The following is a 21,648-nucleotide window of genomic DNA, read 5'->3' on the forward strand; positions in this document are numbered from 1 at the left end:
AGTGAATAGAAGACAATAGAAGTAATTATGAAATGACATATAAAGTTCCCATAATATCTACTTAATTATGTCAACAACAAAAAAGAAGTGTACTGTATGTCTTTTTCACAAGGGACCAGCATTCTGTAGACACACATTAACATTTTGTAGTGTACTCGGCTCAAATTTGACAGGAAACCCACGCTAGTAGTTCTACAATACAGGCAGGACTGTTTTGACTGGGTATTTCCCCAATTAGTGCAGCCTCTAGGCCAAAGGTGACTTGAAAACGAATTTTTTGTAGTTAGCAATCACTCTGTGTGACCATTTAGATGAGATATGCATGGTTTTAACACTTCACGGTTTACACCAAAGTCATACACCCACATGCGTTTGATGTTGTGCCACTCTTGGCTGTTTATTTGAGCAGTTGGCTATGATTGGATGTGATTTTCTGCCAGATTGTTGCAGTGTTTTCTTGATTTGTAGTGCAATGGTTATAATGAGATTGCGATTAGCCGCAAGCAGTTTTCCTTCAACTTGAAACGTACTGTGTGGTGCTAATGCTAAATACAGTGACTCGTAGGAGTATTGCTTGTGATTTGGGTTAATCACTCTTTCTCTTAAGCTACAGGATCAACATTTGTCATTCAGCAATCTTCTACCACAAATGTAAAAGCTGGTCTGACATCATTGCCAGCTTGTAAGTGTTCCTTTCTAAGACAGCAGCTGTTTTGGTTTAGCCTAAGTGCCACTCCTAAATTATCGTGGCTTATGTGTTTTCTCATTTCCTTCCTGGGTTTTCAAGCACATGTTAGCTTTTGGTTTGATGTTTTTCATGGGGGATGTGTAAATGTTTTAATTGTATTTAATGTGTTCGGTGTTGATTATTATTTTTCATTTCCAAACCCCAAATAGATTCACTGTGTCAAGTTGTAAACAGGCCATTGATGCAAACAGGATGATGCAATGGCATTGTTTAACAGGCCCCATTTTCTTCCCCATTTATTTCCTCTTTAAACAGGAAGCCATGATATGCTAGTAAGTTGATATTAGGGGGCAGGATTTCATCATTATATATGGTCTGTTTTCCTGCACTAAATTTTAAATGAGGATGTATTAGGGGTGTAACGATACGCGTATTCGTATTGAACCGTTCGGTACGACGCTTTCGGTTCGGTACGCGGTACGCATTATGTATACCGAACGGTTCGTTGGAGTAATTAATTATATTTGAAAAAAAAAAAGAGAGAGAGAGAGAGAGAAATATAATGATATGCGTTCAACAAGGTAGCCCAATAACCCAAACAACGTAACAGGCAACGCCCCTGACACTCCCGAAGAAGAAAAAAACACCATCTTATATGTTTATGTTAGGCTACTCAGCAGGCGCTCGCTCACTCAGTACGCGCTGAAGGCTCGTTGCAAAATAGCCAATGCGTTTAACAGACTAGAAATGAGAAGATCCTCCAATAACCAACAGGTCTGGTGTTTGGGTTGGATTCCCTGTAAGCTATAGTTTCTAAATGCTGCAGGGATAGTTTGCTGCGTGCATGTTTCTCCTTTTTTTCGTCTTTTCCCGCTGGTGTTTTTTTTTTTTTTTTTTTTTTATTCCCGCTGGTGTACCCTGTCATGTTGCAGATGCGACATACCGTTGTTTTTTTATCCACCTTTCCAAAGCGCTCGGGCAGAAGCGCTCATGAGGCGTCTGTCTTTGCTAAGCAACAATGACGTGCTCTCTCCATGAGACGCGGAAATTTCAGCGAAGGATAAATGGATTTGCAGCTCTAAAAATCGCTTGCAGTAGCTCTGCTACTAAATTTATTTCAAAATTGCAATCCATATACAACTATGATCAGCTGATCCTTCATCTTGGCTGAGCTCTCAACGTTGTTACGGGAAAGGATGAAGCTGATTGGTTAGTTCTTGTCACATGACCCGCGGTGCGCTTGCGGCATTCTGAAAAGTTGAGATGTTTTTACATTTTGCTGTATCTAAAACGTATCGAACCGAACCGAACCGTGACATCAGTGTATCGTATCGAACCGAACCGTGAATTTTGTGAACCGTTACACCCCTAGGATGTATATATATATATATATATATATATATATATATATATATTTTTTTTTTTTTTTTGTATCAGTGAGATATTATTATAGTTTTTTATTTTGAATGGGGTTTTATATGTTTCTGTTTTCATTTTAATTTTAGTTTAAAATTCAAATTGTTGCACTTTTGACATTTATTTCTGAGAACTGTTTCCTTGGCAAATGGCTGAAATCAGTTTTATTTGAGAATTTATTATTATTTCAGTTTACATTTATTTGACAAAATTTAGTTTTAGTGAACTCTAACACCTGGCTACAATATATATTGCTTCATTGTCATTACTGTATATACATCTATACAGATTTAGCAAATGCTTTTATTCAAAGTAACCTGAATTGTCATAAATAGTATGATTTTGTATTGCATAATTTTAGCATTATGGTAATACTATGGTATTTTTTAAAGTATCTTGGGGTACCATTAGAAATACCACAACAATAAATTAAGGTAATCCTATATTTAAAATTTTCTTCTTGTTCACCCCTCCTTGAATCGAAGTGTTTTCAGAGACCTAAGTTAACTCTTTGCAGCAAGTTAAACAAGACTATTAATTTGCTTGTTTTTATTGGTTGCTCTTCTTAGGTCAGTGTGCCTAGAGTTTTCCAGACTCGGGCTCCGAAATCCCAGCTGTTGCTATGGATCCCAGCAGCTGGAGCGGCAGTGAAAGTGCCGGCGAGGATATCGAGAGGATGAGCGACTCGGCTGATAAGCCAATGGACAACGATGCAGAGGGCGTGTGGAGCCCTGACATCGAGCAGAGCTTCCAGGAGGCCCTGGCCATCTACCCACCCTGCGGACGACGGAAAATCATCCTGTCCGATGAAGGAAAAATGTATGGTGAGTTGAAAACCTGCAACAACTGGTTTGATTGCTCGGGTCAGAACTTCCATCCGGGGTTCACATGAACTAGACCACCTTTTCAAGTATGCGTTGAACCTAACTTCACTTTAAATATAGAGGTTTTACTAACAGACCTTTATCTCAATCTGCATATTTTGACTAGCTGTGTAACGTTATGACTGCCGTTGCAGCTTGTTTTGACTGCTCGTAATCGTGAGTTGTTTGTTGAAGTTGGTGGGAAACACACTCGTCAGAAAGTTCTCAGTTGTCTGTCCTCAGGGTAAAATGATGAGGTCCATCGGGCCTCTGAAACTGGAAAAACGGGACTCCAGCGGGCCAGGCGGTGGAGCAGGCTGGCTGTCCTGGGTTCTGATGTAAAGTCAGCGTGAACCATTAGTTAGGAGCAGATGGTCGTGCGGCTGACACCAGCTGCGCTCCCAAACCCCCCCAACCTCATTCCCCAAAGCTTCCCCCCTCCCTGCATCAAACTCCCTGCTGGGGTGATGTCATGGAAAGAGGGGATTCTGCTTTTCTTTTCTCGAACATGCTCTTGGCCTTGTCCACAATGAAGCCTCCTCACACTGCTTGGACATGTATCCAGCTGTCTTTATTACGAACAACTTGAAAACCGAACAGTTGTTAAACCCGGATGCTTGATGGAAAAGTGTACAAGCTTAAAAATCATAAAAGCGCTGCTTTTTACAAAGTTTTTGTCATGATTGCAGCCCACCTGGGGACACGTTTGAATCCAACTTGCTGTTTCTTTTGCTGTTTTCTTGCCTTTTACAAATTTCCTGTCCTTTTAAAACATATAGGTTTATGCAGTTGCCACACATTTCTATCCAAAGCAACATTTTAAGGTGTTTAATTAATGCATTACCTTAAAATCGAACCCATGGTCTTGGTGTTGCAAGCACCATGTTTTACTGTTTGAAATATTTCCTTAGAAATGTTGGTAAAATTTGATAATGAGGTTTAAAATAAGGATCAATGTGTTAACATCATGATCACCTGATGCATTAAGTAAAAATTGTAGATATCTAAACAGCATTTATTTCCATTTTTTAAGCGTGTATAAGTCACTTTATCATCTAAAATGTGCTATGACTTATAAAATGCATTTATAAATTGAAAATATTTATTATTTTTGATTTGGATAATGCGAGAGAGTTTCATAAGCCCATGAGTGTATTTGTATAGTGCAGTTCTCAGACATTGGTAGTTTCAGTTTTTCTTTTAATTAATTAGTTTAGGTTTGCGTTTATAAGAATTCTTAAAGATTTATCTAGAATTTATGTTTGTTTTATATCTTATATTTTATATTCTGTTCTATTCTGAATACTATAAAAATTTAAAGGATGTTAAACAGTGTTTACAATATTTGTAAACATTATTTTATTTATAGGTATTTAAAATTATTTCTAAATGTAACAATAGAATGTGATGCGACTTATCTGTAGGTTTTTTTTCTCTCAACAATGCAACTGTTGACCTAATAGACAGGTGCAACTTAATTTCTGTAAAATAAGGTGATCTGAGTAAATGTTAATTTTTACATATTAATGCATTTTCAACCTGTCGCAATATAAATTAACATGAAGCTTAGGCTAGATTAATAAACAGTTGCTCACTGTTAGTGTTTCAACTAATGTTAACAAATTGAACCTTATTTAAAAAAGGTTCACAAAATTAAACGAATTGCAAGACGGATATTTCTTTCCCAACAGACACCTGTTTGTTCCCATGACCACAGTGTTTTTCTCCTTCAGGCATTTCCTTCTAAATAAATTGGCTGATGTTCGTGGGGGGTTTCTTGAGTCACTGAGGCAAACCTGTCACCTCCTACGCTGGTGTACGTGTAGCATTCCTTAGCCTTGCACTTGCCGTCACCTTCATTATTTCATCTTCCATAGCAACTGTTGGAGATTGAATTTATCTTAGCGTGCCCATCACAGATCCATCCAAGTCAAGCTCCTGGTCCCCAGTTCTGCTGCTCTCCAGGTCTTAATTAGCGGCCGTCCCTATAGCAACTGCCTTTCATTTCAAAACAATATGCTGTTTTTTCCTTGTGTCGTGGCTGAGCTCATCTCAGTGTCTACCTGAGGGGGCTCTTTAGAGGCATGAAAACTGGACTTGTGTCAAAGAGTTCAGGTTTTTGCTATAGATGGTACAAAAAGCTGTGGCAGCTGCCATGTGGTATCACAGGTGAACAAAACACTTGTTTTTCCCATACAGTAAATCTTTTCTTTACACTAACAGAGGTCTTTTTAATGTAAATTTGTTTGCATGATATTTCTCTCTTTTTCCCCCTTTGTGAGACTAGTGCCCTCCGTGTGGACTCTGATATCTAGTCACTAGTACTGATTTTAGGCAGAGAAAGCATGCCATAAGTAGATCTGACAGTCCCCCGCTGGGTTTGAAAGAAAGATCTAATCACAGTGGTTTCACTTCTGAGGGGATATACTTAGCTTAATCTCAGCCAATTCATATTTCTACTGTTTTATTAAGTGTTTTATATTCCAACATCCATATCCACCTGCACTTAACAAATGTATTGTGTCATTTTTAAGCACAAATAACCAGACCTGGCCATTCTGTGGTTGTATATATTTTAGTATAGTGACCGCTAAACATTAAAATTTAATATTGTCTTATATCAGGTTTTAATGTCAATAGTCATTGATCATTTTGTGTCATATAGTTTTCATTTTATTTTATATTTTTTTAATACTTTGCCACACTGTCTGTTACCACTGATTTGCATGTGTGCACCTATTTTCATTCTGACTGTATTTTACTTGTCAGATTTAGCATGCTTTTACAACTTCTGTAATTTGAAATATATGTGAATCTGCTTATATTGAATTAATGTTTATACGGTAGAATGTTTGTAAAAAAAAATATCAAGCCTAAAACTAATGCTATTCAGTTGCTGCACTCTTTGAGGGGCATTTCAGTGCCATCTTTGTTCTTGCTGGCTTGCTTAAAGTCCAGAGTATTTTTTTATTTAGTTTAATTTAAAGGAGATTTTGTGTGCAGCCCTTTTTATGCGAAAAGAGCCCGAATCGTTCCTAATTTTACATTACAGCGCTATGTTTTTCTGCATTTCATAATGGCAAATTGTGAGTGCAATGAATAGACTGGTGTGCTCAGGCAGTGATGGGCTTTGTGAACATAATGTGTGCCTCGGAGGATTGGAAATACTGTGATTTTAAGCTGTGTCTTTGACAATAGGATAACAGACCCACTCTGAGACTCTTGTGCCAGTTTGGGTTGTATTACGTTCCGCAGGGGAAACTAGTGGTTATGGGAGTTATCGTCGTTCTGTTCTGGCTAATATGCTACTGAGTCTCTGCCATCAGCAGAAGTACATGATAGGTGATCCAAAATCACAAAACAATACCCCGCTCTTTTCTTAAGCTATTTTATTTTATTTTCAAATATGAAAGATAAGCGAATCAAGCATTCATTTAAATCAGTTAAGAATCTGGTACATTGAATGCAATGATTATATTTTTAGCCTTTTTGCCTCCCTTTTCATTTATATGAGCTAGCAATTCTTATGGATAAATTGTGGTTAGTAAAGTCCAGTAGTTTTAGAATAAAATGTATTCATTTATTTATTATTGTATTGTTGTTGTTGAATTTAATGACACATAATTATTTATGTAATGTACTGTTTATTTCTTCTTTTTTTATGATTATTGTTTAGTTATGAAACAAATACCATATTTAATGTGAACATCTTATAATTATGTGTCCAACGGACGTCAATAAAACTTCCTAAAAACAAACATATGGTAATTGTTTAGGATTTCCTAGGTATTACGGTTTAAATATTTCCATAAACCAACTAGCTGCAAATATTTGCAAATGTGTATTTTTACACATCCCTAGGTGACAGTAAAGTTAGCAAGAAAAGTTGAGGTAGAATAAATGTTGCGAGCTAGATTCAAACCCATGTTACCCACATCCGCACCCCAGATCAAAAAAATATGATTCTTTTGGACTGAGCAGTACATTTTAGTCACCAAACTATGTGTTATAGTCTTATTAGATTTTTATCTCCTAAGTGAGTTAAATCATTGTTAAAATAGTTTTAAAATGATATATGAGAAAATGTATACCTGTAATACACCCATAAATGTTAACTCACTGTGCATAAGTGTCTGTTTATGTTTTAAACCCTTATAAAATCCCAGTTCTGAATGACAAAGCGCCACACCTCCACCTACGGGTTTGTTTAGAGTCACACAGAAAGACTTTCTTACTGATAAAGGAACAGGAAACTTGTCAGTGTGAGATGTTGTTTGATGGAAAAGGTTGGGAGATTCTGCTGGGAAACAGGGGTTATCTGAAAGAAGTGTTTGCAAAATGACACAGGACATTGCTTTTGTGTTTACGGCTGCTCCAGAGGAGGTCCCTAGATGTGGGGCGTTTTAAAAAAAGTCTTTACTTTTCAAGGTCTACGAAAGAACTATGTATATTCCCACTTTAAACCTGCACTTTGCTTCTTTTGTGTTGCATAAAATGGGGCCAAGGAGTCATTTTGCCCAATTTCTGCCCCAGAGGTACAGAGTTTAATCATGTTTCTCAAGGGACAGCGTGTGAATTTGAAAAAGGGACTTCCTGCAAGGAGGTACAGATTCCCGGAAGACCGTATGGACATAAGTCCTGTCTGAAGTGCATTAATGTTCTCATTTGGCTTTGATAGGTGTGAGAGGCCTGGATGTTACCTCACTGAGAGCCAGTTAGGAGACAGGACACAGCATGCTTCATCCTCACACCTCTTAACTGTTTGAGATGGATGAGTGATTGAAACAGACACTGATATCATATTACAGAGAGTCCTTGAGCTCCATAATGAATCTTATTGTTGTCTGGTGGCGGGTGAAAAAAAAAATTGTTCCTCATTAGTGTTTTTGATTATTTTCTGCACTGATTTTTTTTTTTTTTTTTTTTTTTTACTGATTTCTGTACATGAAGCATGAATGATTTTTAAAGCCTTCTGAAATATTTTTACTTATTTATTATCAGTTAAGACAGTAACCACACTTACTTTTCAAAACCCTTAACTTTATGTAATTTTATGCATTAATGGCATATCAAATTTTGATTACGATTACGGCTGCAACAAATGGCTATTTTGATAAACGATTAATCGAACGATTATTCGAATGATTACTCGACTAATCACCGATTATTTCACTGATTAATCGGTAGACATTTATTGATTATTCAGCTTTTGCAATTAGTTAAAATATTTAGTTATACACATTCTAAAAAATAAATTACAGTAATCTCTTCTGCTTTTGAAAGTCATATTATGGAATTAAAATTATACAATTAATCTATACATATTAATATATTTGGCACAAAAAATAAGATGACAGAGAAACTCTTAATCACTATTTAATTAGCTATAATAAAAAGTAACTGAATGATATATCATTCTGCCTAACATCTCCTTTTGTAAGTCATATGGACAGGAAACAAAATAAAGGTAAGTGACAAGACGTTTTATTTTTTATTTTATAACATAATCTCTCTTAACATAATCTGCATTATTGCAGGTTCTTACATTAGGCCATATGAAATCAAATGACTACTCGACAGCAAAAGATTTGTAAACACTTTCTTTATTGTTGACGTTGTTGATAATCGTTTCAGCCCTAATTACAATTTTAAATTGCAGTAGAAAAAAGTGTATTATTTATTTATTTATTTTTAAACTTGAACAGCTTCTGTGATGTAATCTAAAAAGGAAAGTTATTTTAGAAATGGTGGATATACAGTATATATATATATATATTTCTATTTGTATATTTATTTTATAATAACAATAATTTAATTTTAGCAGGATTTACTGGAAAACTATTATCATGAGTGTGTTGTGTCTAAATGAACACAGGGCTATGCTTCACTCTGAAACATTTGTTTGCGCTGAGATTTATTTAATTATATTGTCGTACTTAGCCATATCGCGATTTCAGTTTTACTTTGATTAATCATGCTTCCTTATTAGGTTTTTTAGTGGAAGTTACTGTACAACTGTATACAGCGTTCGTGGGAAAAGTTGCATGGGAACAAGACTTCAACTCCAAAAGCTCAAGCTCATTAAAAATAGTATAATTGAAACCATACATCTTATTTTGGGTGATCATCACATTTAAACACACATTAGCTCAGCCAGTGTGCCTTTGTTATACAAGTTTCTCTCTTCAATCTAAAAATCATTTGGTTGTCAAGTTTACCCTGCCAGACAAACAGATGTCATTTTTAGCTCTCCTTTCATGAAGTTTGCACACAGTAACTTTATCAAGCAAAACTAAATGAGGGAGAAAGCAAGACAAGTTTGAGAGGCAGTGAGCGAGAGGTCATTTGAGGTTGTTTGGATTTTCCATGTGTGATTTCCTGCAGGCTGGTGTGATGTTTCCAGCCAGCGCACCATGTTAGGACACAGTCAGACAAGCACACATACACACACTCACTCTCCCTTGCGCACACACACAGGAAGCATGCTTAATTGCTCCCATTAAAGAAAACAGCTCCAAACTGAGTCCTTTCACTCTGTGTTTCCAGATACTTTTCTATCAGAGGAAGAGAAGCTTTCAGTGTTCTAGAGCTCTTTCAGTAGCAGACTTTCGTATGTGTACACACTTTCAGGGCTTTTAACATCAAGCATACTACAGTGAGTTGTTTACTGACTCAAGACTTGCAGTGCTTGTGGTTCCTTAGATCCTTGCTTTCTTCTGTTTGACTGTGAAACACTTTCTGAACCCATTTTATATTCATAATGTGAAGAATTTAAAGACAACAAATTTAGGGCAGGACTTTTTTTTTAAACTGTGGTCGCTTTTGGTATAAACTTGAGTGGATGGTGCCATCCAAAGAGGAAAGTCCTTAATTTAATTTAATTTAATTTAATTTAATTTAATTTAATTTTATTTTATTTTATTTTATTTTATTTTATTTTATTTTATTTTATTTTATTTTATTTTATTTTATTTTATTTTATTTTATTTTATTTTATTTTATTTTATTTTATTTTTTACCAGAAACATGTAATAAGAAAATATCTTTTTTATTTAATTATTCAAATATATTTTAACTTCATTTTCACTTAAAATTTATAATTTTAATAATAATAATAATAATAATAATAATAATAATAATAATAATAATTATTATTATTATTATTATTATTATTATTATTATTATTATTATATGTGTCTATTTTCCCTCTCTTTTTATGTAAAAATGTTAAAGTTAAACTTGCATTGTTACATTTTACAGAGCTTGGTTCAACATCTGTAGTTTTTTTTTATTTTTATAAATGTACTCTATGTACAGTATAAAGTTTGACTTGAAAGTTCTAGTGATGACCAGGCTTACTATACACACACACACACACACACAAACACACACACACACACACACACACACATATATATATATATATATATATATATATATATATATATATATATATATATATATAATTTTTCCCGATTGTCCTCAAGTTTGTCAAGTATTGGTCCATCTGATGTCCATGACTTTCCCCTCAGAATTGGTTTCTCTAAATAATGGTAGCGGTTTTGGCGGGGTGCGGGATGTGGGGGGTGTCCACTGGAAGAGAAAAGATTGTCCGTCACGGTCTTTTGCCATCTGGCCTTGAATTTCCTCTCAGACCCTCCCTCTGAAAATGGCTTGCGGACGGAGGGGTGTCATCGTGTTACGGGCTGTTCCCGTCACAGAGGACAGCTGGCTAACTCTAATCAGATGGTAGCAGGCATGTGTGTACACATAAGTGTGTGTGTGTGTGTGTGAATGGCTTTATTTGGCAGGGGAAAAGTTGGCCGCACCCCTCGGTCCTGCTCTCAGGGAAACACCTGCATTGATCGTATCTGTCTAAGCTGACTGACTCCCAGAGAGGGGATTGGTTCAGACCACCATCTGCTTTTGGAGGCTGACCTTTACTCATAACCATATGGCATTTTGTCGTTCCTCACTGTTCATGCTTGTGCAATAAATGAGCAGGTAGATGATAAGTCAGTTAGCAGGACTGGACAAAGTCAGAATCCCTTGAGTGATCATATTCAAACTTCTGCATGTGTAGCTGTGTATTTGGATCAAAGTTGTTCAGAAAGGTGAAGTCTTTTTGGGACACTTATGTAAGGATGTAAAGCATCTAACTTTAGCTCTTTCTAAACTTAGCAGTTGAGTAAAGTTCTCTGAATTGAAATGGCTGCAATGAGGTTTTTGGGACATTTTATGTTACCTGAAAAATATTATGATGAATAGTTGTTAATTGATCAGTCACATATTTCTGTTTTCTGCTATAATTTAATAAATATACATTTTATCATAATAATTTACTATTAAATAGTTATCATAATACATTTTATATTTTTAAAACACACGGTAATATTATTAATTTAATTTATTTTTATTAAATAAAATGTAGGTTTATATTTTAACAAATAACTATTAAATATTTTGTATTATAATTACATCTGTTTTAATTTGTATTATTAGTATTGCCTTTGCTGTTGTTATTTCACTGTTATAATGTCCACCAGAACTTGGACATGAATAATAATAATTGTGTTTTTGATATTATTGACAATTATATCTTGCTATTATTGTATTCTGTTGCTTAAAATATTATGTTAACCAATGCATAAATTATCAATTATATATTACATCAGTCAGATATGAATATTGCAGTTTCAGTTTGGGCACTGAGTTTAGACACGGACCTGATGCAGAAAGTCTTTGTATTGTTAGCTTGGGCCATTGTGATCCTAATAGCAGCCCGAGAGCTCAGAGTCATCCATCAGGCCTGGCAAGGCAGCCATTGTCCCAAAGATTTGGGGTTTCTGTCCTGCCCGTCACCATCACACCCTGAGGCCAACACCCCGATACTTGTGGGTCATTTGAAATGGTCAAAGCTTTTCTAAGATTTGTGAGGTGAACCAAATAGTTTTATCAAATGACATCTCTTTTCTGAGAGGTATTTTAGTTGACAGGAGGATTGCCATATGATGAACTTGAGTGCACGAGTGAGTGAGCCACGCGTCTCCGCTTCTGACGTCACCCTTACTTTTCAATGGCCCATGCAGTCTAAACTCTCTTCAGACAGACTCATCACGCAGAATGGAGACTTGAGTTAGTGTAATCTGAAATCAAAGCGAAGAAGTGTTGGCCAGAAAGCCATGAGCAGCTCATACTAGCTATGAAGCTGCAGCTTTAGTTATTTTTCTGTATTATCACACCTTAAAGGGACAGTTCACCCCAAAATAAAACTTCGTCATCACTTACTCATCCTCATGTCATTCCAAACCAACTTTTATTTTCCTACAGGACAAAAGAAAAATGTTTTAGTCTGCCTTCAATGTTTGAATGTGTCAAAAAAGTACAAAAACATTTCGAGTTAATGTTTAAATACTTTACTCACTTAAACAAAAAATGCGCTATATTCCAAGTTTCCTGAAGCCGTATGATTGTGTAAGAAGCATACTGAAATGTAAGCCATACAGGATTGTTGACATGAAAATGAGTGAATTATGACAGAAATCTCATTGTTGGGTGAATTGTCCCTGTCGGGGACAGTACCAGTTGCTTTAGAAATCCAGAGAAAAGCACTCAGCTTTGGATATCACCGCATAAATCACATGCTTTCATTTAGTTAGTTGGAAGAGACTGACAGCAGAGAAAGCTGTCATTACACAATGACTGACGAGCTCCATTTTTGGCGCCATCTTTCCCCTCTGAAGACACGCTGAGGTTAACCCTGCGTCAGTGTGAGGTCCATTTATCAGCTCGCTTTTAATTGCAAACAGTGGGTGTTCTTCAGAGCTGCATTGCTTTGTGCTGATCAAGCTGATATTGTAATGTTATGACCTTTAACCCACTGCATCCTCAGTGGCTTTTGTGGCCTGCCCTCCACCAGCATAACATCGAACCTTTTTAATGCCACTATAGAGGAATGCAGTCAGTTGAATGCAGGGTTTTTTTTCTACTGCTAATTTCAATGCATCCGTTGAACCACATCTTGTACTGTTATTTGTCAGAGATTCAGCTTCTGCATTTTCTTTTATCATTTTTTGTCATAACTTACTTTTAAGGATTCTGTGTCGTTGAGTGAGTCATCAACAAAAAACACATTTCTTTACAAGAGAACATGGCTGAGTCATCAGAAGAATCAGATGTCCTGTAATTGGTGGATTGTCAACCATTTAAATTAGAATATGTTATTTATTATATATAATCCATAATAATTCATAATATTATGATTTACATATGAATACATAGTATGTTTTGAATAGGTTTATACCATTGTTTGACTGGCAACCGCATGCTATATTATTATAAAAAACAAACAAGCTTAATACACTCTTCATGAAAAACTTGTATTGCTTTTCTGTAGCATTAAGCCTCAAATGTCAACTATACATCAGTTTGGTTTCTTCTTTAAATAATAAAAACAAAACAAGTAAAAATATGCATGGTATTATAAACATTAAAATGCATGGTATTATAAATATTAAAAAACAATGGGAAAAAACCTTAAGATAACACGTAGAAAGAAAAAAAACATGCACACCTTAAGCATGCAGAATAATGTTAGTGGACTTAGTTTTTGTAACTGCACCTTTGAACGATAACGTGATTGTGACATCACAATCATTTGTAAATACGATTTGAAATTAAATTCACTGTGCAGTCCTATATATATATTTAATTTCAAATATACCAAATTTAAAATATATTTCAAATATATGCAATTCATGTAATATTAATGTATTATTAATATATGTAATATATAATTTAAAAATAAAATAAAAAAATTAATTACTATTATTACATTAATATAATATTGTTATTAATACATTTTATAATACTGTGATAATATTACTATAATGTGTATTTAATATATGATTAAACATTTATATAAAATGTATATAAATATTTAAATGAAAAGTGTATTGTTGTGTATTATGCATAAGATGCAGTAAATGATTTTTTTTTTACTATAAAATGTTCATTTATACTGAACATGATGACTAAATCTGACATTTTCCCCAGTGTATGTTACCTAAAGTACATAAATGTGTAAAAATATCTTTGGCATTCAGATCTGTGCACAATACTCAGAACCTTCTTGAATTAACTTGCAAATAGAGTACACTTAATTTTTGTTAATATAAAATGATTCATGATAACAATAGTTTGTTAAAATAACACACACTCATATATATATATATACTTTCAGACAGTGTTTTATGAATTCATACAATCACTGTACTGTTTTACTGTTTGTAAAGGAGTGTTGAGTCATTCAGTAATTCTGAGATGATAGTGTTGTTTATGGTATCTCTTGATGAGAGTCAGCTAGTCTCTTTGATCCTGCTTTGATTTGTCTACCAAACTCCACAGGGGGGAATTTCAAAACTCAGCTCTCATCGACAGGCTCTCTCACTCTCTCTTTCTCTGTCCCTGTAAGTTCCCTTTCTCTCTGGAGGTTGTTTTGCAGGTTTGCCAAGTCCAGCTGAGCATGTTTTCAAGTGACTGAAAAGAACGAATTATGCAGCAGTAAGCATGCTTACAGCTGGCCGTTTGGAGTGTCTTTGATCTGAGAGCAGAGTGTGCATGAATACCCGCATTGTGAGCGTGCAGAGAGCGCGCGTGTGTGTGTGTGTGTGTGTGTGTGTGTGTTTGGAAGAATAAGGAGGCCCAGGTCTGGGTTGGAGGAGATTACACTGCAGACACACTGGGTAAAGGCTAGCTAGAGTAAATACCCTGATGCTGCTTGTTGTCTGGCGGTCAGATATTGTCCTTAAAGGACTAGTTCACACAAAAATGAAATAATCTGTTTACCTTCATGATGTTAAAAAATGTACTGTATAATGTTCATTATAAACTCAGTAGTTCATATTCACATAATACTTTTCATAGCTCCATCTTTCAACTCTTCTTAAATTCAGTATATACACTAGTTCAGCTAATTCTTCAAGTTTTGTGTGTATTTAAGATATATTTATAGTCGTCACTACTGGTGGATTGGTGTAACCTTCAATACTTAAGTTCGAAGTCACTGAAATGATTTGGTTATAAAATTTGAATAGAGGTTATTAATGAATTTCTTTATTTTCTCTTACAGGTCGTAATGAATTAATAGCCAGATACATCAAACTCAGGACGGGAAAGACACGGACGAGAAAGCAGGTCAGTGGAGCTGCTTCAAATTCTAAAGATGAAATAAATAATAGAGGCTATTTCCAATAAATTCACATCGTGGCGAGCCAGACTTTGTTTATGGCTCTATCCAAACGTTGTCTCGCTGGATTTCTGCCTTCCTTAGTTACCAAAGCGTTCTTCACTGACTGGACACCTGTTGCTTTGTGTTCTTAATTAAGTGCAAATCGCTAAAATTTTAGCGTAAAGTCAGTTTGACTTGAAAACTGAATTTTTAACTATTTAAATAGCCAATCACTTTCTTTCTTTCTTGTTCCTGAACAAGTGAAGTGAAAGGCTGTGTTGGATGTTCTGTTTGTAATTAAAGTGCATGTTTTTGTGGCTATTGGCAGGGGGCCTTTCATCTCCATGGTTACAAAATGCTCCTTTTGTGTGTGTGTGTGTGTGTGTGTGTGTGTGACCAGGTCTCCAGTCATATCCAGGTTCTTGCCCGGAGGAAATCCAGAGAATTTCACTCCAAGCTGAAGGTACATGCCAGTCTTGTGTTTGACACAGTCTGTGGGTGTATGTGTGTAGTTTCTCAGGCCATATCTGTACTGAACTGTGTGTGTGTGTGTGTGTGTACACGAGGGCCTGTTGTTTGGTTGTCTGTAACCTAGCTTTCCTACTTGTGGCTGCTTAGTATGCAGGCAACTGGCTAACTGCTTTTCTTCAGCATGTTTGTCCGTTTCCTTCCTGTTTCGTTTGTTTTGGAAAGGCATGGAAATATTTAATGTGATACACGGGTTGACTTGAGTAAAGTTGTTGAAGAACAGTCACACAACTTAAAATGCAGTGTGAAAGTCAAAGGCAGACATTATTCAGTATGTGAGTACAGCATCTATCCAGATGCAACATTTCCAGACACTTATGCTCAAAGGGGGTACATAAAACAGTAAAAAATACAGTAGAACAGTTATATTGTAAAATATTATTATAAAATGAATGTTATTCCTGTGATGCAAAGCTGAATTTTCAGCATCTTTACTCCACTCCTCAGTGTCACATGAGATCCTTCAGAAATCATTCTGATAACCTGATTTGGTGATCATGAAATATTTCTTAGTATTATCAATGTTGTGTAAGCCATGAAAATTTTTTTTAGGATTCTTCTATTCTAGAAAGTCCAAAAGAACATCATTTATTTGAAATTCAAAGCTTTTGTAACATTATAAAAACCTAAATGTCTCTACTGTCACTTTTAAACTATTTAAAATGCTTTTGTTAATAAAAGTATTACTTTTTTTATCTTTCTGACATCATATATATATATATATATATATATATATATATAATTCTAAATTATCCTTGTACTATACAACATAATGCAAAGTGATGTGTTGATGCTGATGTTGATCTGAGGATGTCAAAGGATCATGCTTTTGAGCAGCTGTGGCATCTCGTGGTTAAACAGTGAACTGACAAAACCCCTGATTCTTTTTCTTTCTTTCACTGTGGTGCTTTTGAAAGAGGGGGAATATGATTGGTTACTCATTTTATTTGGCAGTTTCTATGATGATACAAAAGGCTCTTCTTTAAGTATATGCGCTCCAGCCTGCTAGGCCACAATGCAACACATTTATCAGACAGTCATGTGCTGTAGCTGACTGCTTGCATTTATACAGCACTTCTTACAAAAACAGAGCTAACGTTCTTCAGACAAGGCGTATTTATATACATAAGTTTATCAACAAACATGAAAGTAAATGAGATCTTAATCACCACACAACAAATAACTAACATTCAACTGATGATAAAAGCAAACAACAGCATTGAGCATAAAATCAAATCTAACCACATGATAGTGTTCCTGTAGCTCAAGTGGTAGAGCATTGCACAATCAAGCGCAATGTTGGGGGTTCGATTCCCAGGGAACACATTATAGGTAAACATTGATAGCCTGAATGCACTGTAAGTTGCTTTGGATAAAATCGTCTGCTAAATGCATAATTTAATTTAACCACATGGTTTCCGTGCTGTGCATTCTCTAGTTACGGCAACATTTGAGGGATATTGGTGGCCTAAACGGTTTGTAGACTGGAAGTAACTCACATGTCGTAGTATCTTACAGTTTCGAGTTCATCACGTACAGTTTATCTCTGCTATATTCAGTACTCAGTGCTTACATAAAACTAAGTGTTGTATAGAAAGCAAATGTTAAGGGGAAGTTCTTTAATTAATTCTTTTTTAATATTTTCAGATTCAAAGGTCAAAAAACTATTTTCCCATTCATGTTGTATAGTGGAGCACGGCAGAGCAGTTTAAATGGGCATTATTTATTTTTCACGGCATCATGTCTTAAGGAGACAAATTCATTTAAAGAAATGACGGGAACCTTTGCCCTCGAGCCAGGGTTTGATTTTATTTCAAATAACAAAATAAATGAGGTTTTATAGCAGTAAGAGTGCAGGGGCTAAATCTTCTGTGTGATGTGTGTCGTTGAAGGACCAGACCGTGAAGAATGATGCGATCAACAGGATGGCGGCCATGTCTTCAGCGCAGATCGTCTCGGCCACGGCCATCCACAGCCGGCTGGGGCTCGCGGGACTCCCTCGCCCCTCCTTACCTGGGGCGACAGGGGTAAGAGATGCCCCAGACCACTTTAAAAGCATCAGTGTCCATTTAAAGGACAAGCAGAAGAATATACCCATGCATTTGTATTGTTTTACACTATAACACTGCGATACATTTTACTCCTCTTCTAGATTTGGCAAGTGTCAACAGGGCAGCCTGGTTCCTCACAAAAGTAAGTGTATATAACTTAGATTAACTCAAATATACATGGTTGATTTTGTACATAATAAAATGTGTGCAAACCAATTCTTCATTAAAAATGACACCTTGTGATAATCACCTGTTGTTCCTCAGTGTGAAGCTGTTCGCACAGCAGAATTACCCCATCCAGACGACCACAGCCATCGCAGGTGTGTATATTCATGTCTAACAGATGCCTTTCAACTTAATGCATGTGCAAGTTTGCATTTACCTACTTAGATTTGGCATATTTTTAAAAGTATAATTCTGGCTCTTAGGCTTGCTTGCATTGGATCAAAACAGCTACTTTTTGTTTATTAATGCATTTATTAATTTATCAATAGTTTATTAATATTTTAAGAATTTATAAAATAATTATTTATAATATACATCAATTAATATTAAAGTTATGCTATCATATTAATATAATAAAAGAAGTGTATTACTTGGTGGAAAAAAATATTTAATTAATATCTATATTATTAATTCATAATTTTGTTTATATAATATAATATAAATCAATAAAATGATATTAATTCTATCATATATATATATATATATATATATATATATATATATGTGTGTGTGTGTGTGTGTGTGTGTGTGACGTGCATTAATGAAATTTTTTTTATATATATTGTACAAATAAATGCTGTTATACTCTTATATTTATTAGTATTGTAATATATTATCATTATATTAACATTAAACATATTAATAAATGTATGTATATTATCATGTATCATTCAGTGTAAGAAGTGCATTATGTGGTGTAACAATTCTGAATAAGAAATTACAGTATATTTATTCTGTTTAAATTACTCTTAATGGCTCTCATCTTCTTGTTTGAATACATCGCTCATGTTTTGAAATGCTGTGTTTGTGTGTGTAGCTTACGAGTCCCCCTCACCCCTGACAGCCGCAGGGCCGGCGTGGCACGGGCGCTCCATCGGCACATCTAAACTACGGCTGGTGGAGTTCTCCTCCTTCCTGGAGCATCAGCGGGACCCAGATTCTGTAAGTCAGCGCACGTACCCAGAACCACTGCAGAGACAGCGACAGAAGAGCAGCCTTGACCTGCTTCAGCAGCTACTCTAAAATACAGCTGCTTCACAGATTCACTGCTGAACAGCTGCATGTTTTACACACAACAAGCTCATTTCAGCAGCTCTGCCATTTTGATTACCTCATAAACATTATAAAATAATATGTAACATTTATTTTCAAATATTATATTTATAAAAATAAACATACTATTTTATATTTAAATTTATGCATTTAGCATACACATTTATCCAATTTTAAACACTCAGGCTTTTTTGTCAGTATGTGTGTTCCCTGGGAATTGAACCCATGACCTTTTGCGCTGCTAATGCAATCCTCTTTTATTAAATTGATTGACAAATGACATTTATTAAATTGATATATAAATAATATTACTGTAAATAATACAAACATTTGATAGACTCGAGCACATGCAGGTTGCCAGATTGACGACAGAAACACGAACGAGTGCACATGACAATGAATGAAATTAAATAAGCTGTGTTTTCTGCCAACTTGCAGCCGGGGGGGTGCTGAAATACACTTGGGTAAACTGACAGTGGGCGGGTTCCACAAACCAAAACAGACACTGACATTCCGGGACGAAACGCACATTTTCAAAGGAGAGTAACTAACTTTAGATTTGATTTCAGATAAACAAGTAGTTTAACTTAGCATGTTTCTTAAATATCTGCAAACATATGGTATTTGTATGCTTTAGTAGAGTCAAAAACGTACATACAGCCTCTTTAAGTGTATCAGAGTGATGCTAAATGCCCTATTTAAGCACTGATCTGACAGACAAGAAAATGAAGACAAAACAGCATGTGTAGATTAAAAGTGAGACCCGGGAAGAACTTCTCGTGACCTACAGGTTACTATCCATACTTTGCCGTCCGTGTTAAAGCAGACCTGTGCAATCGATCATGTTGGCAGCATCTCTATGAAATGCTTGTCCCTCTGGACTGGCGTGACAGCGGCTATTAATCTTGCATTTGTAGCCATACGCAGAACGAGTTGCGTTCTCAATACAGTCGTCCAGGCACACACACACCAAACATTCAGCTTTGGGAAAGAGGTTCTGAACGTACCTGCAATCTGAAACACTTCACACATTTTTCACACAAACAACATTTGGGCAACAAACATCTTAAGGAGCTATTCTTTCGCAAAATAGCATGTTAGTTAATTTTCTATAGCCAGTATTAATGTTTTCTTGATCTAATTCCATCTCTTTCTGCAGTACAACAAGCATCTGTTTGTGCACATCAGCCAGACGAATCATTCGTACAGCGATGCGCTCCTGGAGTCAGTGGACATACGTCAAATCTACGACAAATTTCCTGAGAAGAAGGGTGGGCTGAAGGAGCTGTTTGGAAAAGGACCTCAGAACGCCTTCTTCCTGGTCAAATTCTGGGTTAGTCTTCATCATTTGAGCGGCTGAGTCATGGCATAGCTGACCCGTGGTGCTCACGCAAACAATACAAATTGTTAGAATTTATCATTATTTAAATATTTATTTTGAAATGAACTGATGACGGCTGATCTGGGTAAAATCTGTCCATAAAATACATTTAAAAAATAATCTTCTATCACGTAAAAGCGGCCAACGTCGAAGCAGCAGCCGTATACCAGCATTATGTCGTCAAGTCACCCTTATTTATATAGCGCTTTTAACAATACAGATTGTGTCAAAGCAACTGCACAGCAATCAATAATAAATTAATAATGCAAAAAGACAACAGTAAACACTCGTTTTTCAGTTAAAAGGTAGTTCATCATTGAATTATGTAGGTTGCACTGCTCAAATTTCAGCACCAGCTGTTGAAAACCCGAAAGTCTGTTGAGCACTAGTCACCTGCATCAGATTGAATTGAGGCAGCTGAACTGGTTCAACGCGTTCCTGTTTGCTCAAAGAGCTGTGTTAAAGCCAGCAGCGGCGCATTTAATCCAGGGTGGTCTGAATGTGAAACAGCGCACGCTGTCCTTTAATACTGCTGATGCTGGATTTGATAGGGAGCCTTTATTTGAACACCTGCCGCTCTGAGCGACAGGTGCAAGCGCATGAGCGCACCAGACCACCACATCCTGTTCAGACTCGTAGAAAGCACATTCAAACACCGCACTCTGGAGGTCAACACTTATTACACGTTCACATCAGATACTAGCTTTGGATGGTGGTCTGTGCTGGCCAATCGAATGATGCACTCGGTTTTGAAATAAACTTGTAATAATTAAATGCAGCTGTAAAAAAAAAAAAAAAACGACCCCAGTGATTCCAGTTGCATGTGGCCTTGATGGATATCACAGGAGGCTCTCTTCACAGCTTAAAGTAACCAAAGAATTTACTGTTGACATAAAGCACCTTTTATTTATTCACATCTGACAGATTTGCTCAACTGTGGAATTCAACACATTTTCTTTTGTAAATGTTTTCTCTCCATCTGTTTATGGATTGTCACTGAGCTTTTATCTGATGTGTCCACAGGCCGACCTCAACTGTAACATCTTGGAGGATTCTGGCGCATTCTACGGCGTGACCAGTCACTACGAGAGCTCAGAGAACATGACCATTACCTGCTCAACAAAGGTCTGCTCCTTTGGGAAACAAGTGGTTGAAAAAGTTGAGGTGAGGAGATCAAATTAAGCTTCTGTATAAAAGTTGTTCATAGACATCAA

General features: G+C 35.9%; 1 protein-coding gene across 2 annotated transcripts in view; it reads left to right on the forward strand.

Annotated features, from left to right (window-relative positions):
• LOC113066854 (transcriptional enhancer factor TEF-1-like) overlaps nt 1–21,648 on the forward strand; it is a 35,047-nt gene that overhangs the window by 10,399 nt on the left and 3,000 nt on the right. For both annotated transcript variants that reach the window (XM_026238924.1, XM_026238925.1), the window contains 9 exons: nt 2,674–2,928; nt 15,098–15,162; nt 15,597–15,659; nt 17,617–17,751; nt 17,877–17,917; nt 18,040–18,095; nt 18,818–18,942; nt 20,213–20,386; nt 21,458–21,598. In XM_026238924.1, the coding sequence (XP_026094709.1) occupies nt 2,727–2,928; nt 15,098–15,162; nt 15,597–15,659; nt 17,617–17,751; nt 17,877–17,917; nt 18,040–18,095; nt 18,818–18,942; nt 20,213–20,386; nt 21,458–21,598 (1,002 nt within the window). In that variant the 5' untranslated portion in view covers nt 2,674–2,726. The remainder of the gene's footprint in view (nt 1–2,673; nt 2,929–15,097; nt 15,163–15,596; nt 15,660–17,616; nt 17,752–17,876; nt 17,918–18,039; nt 18,096–18,817; nt 18,943–20,212; nt 20,387–21,457; nt 21,599–21,648) is intronic.

The sequence above is a fragment of the Carassius auratus genome, chromosome 50, assembly GCF_003368295.1.
Source record: "Carassius auratus strain Wakin chromosome 50, ASM336829v1, whole genome shotgun sequence".
Lineage (NCBI taxonomy): Eukaryota > Metazoa > Chordata > Actinopteri > Cypriniformes > Cyprinidae > Carassius > Carassius auratus.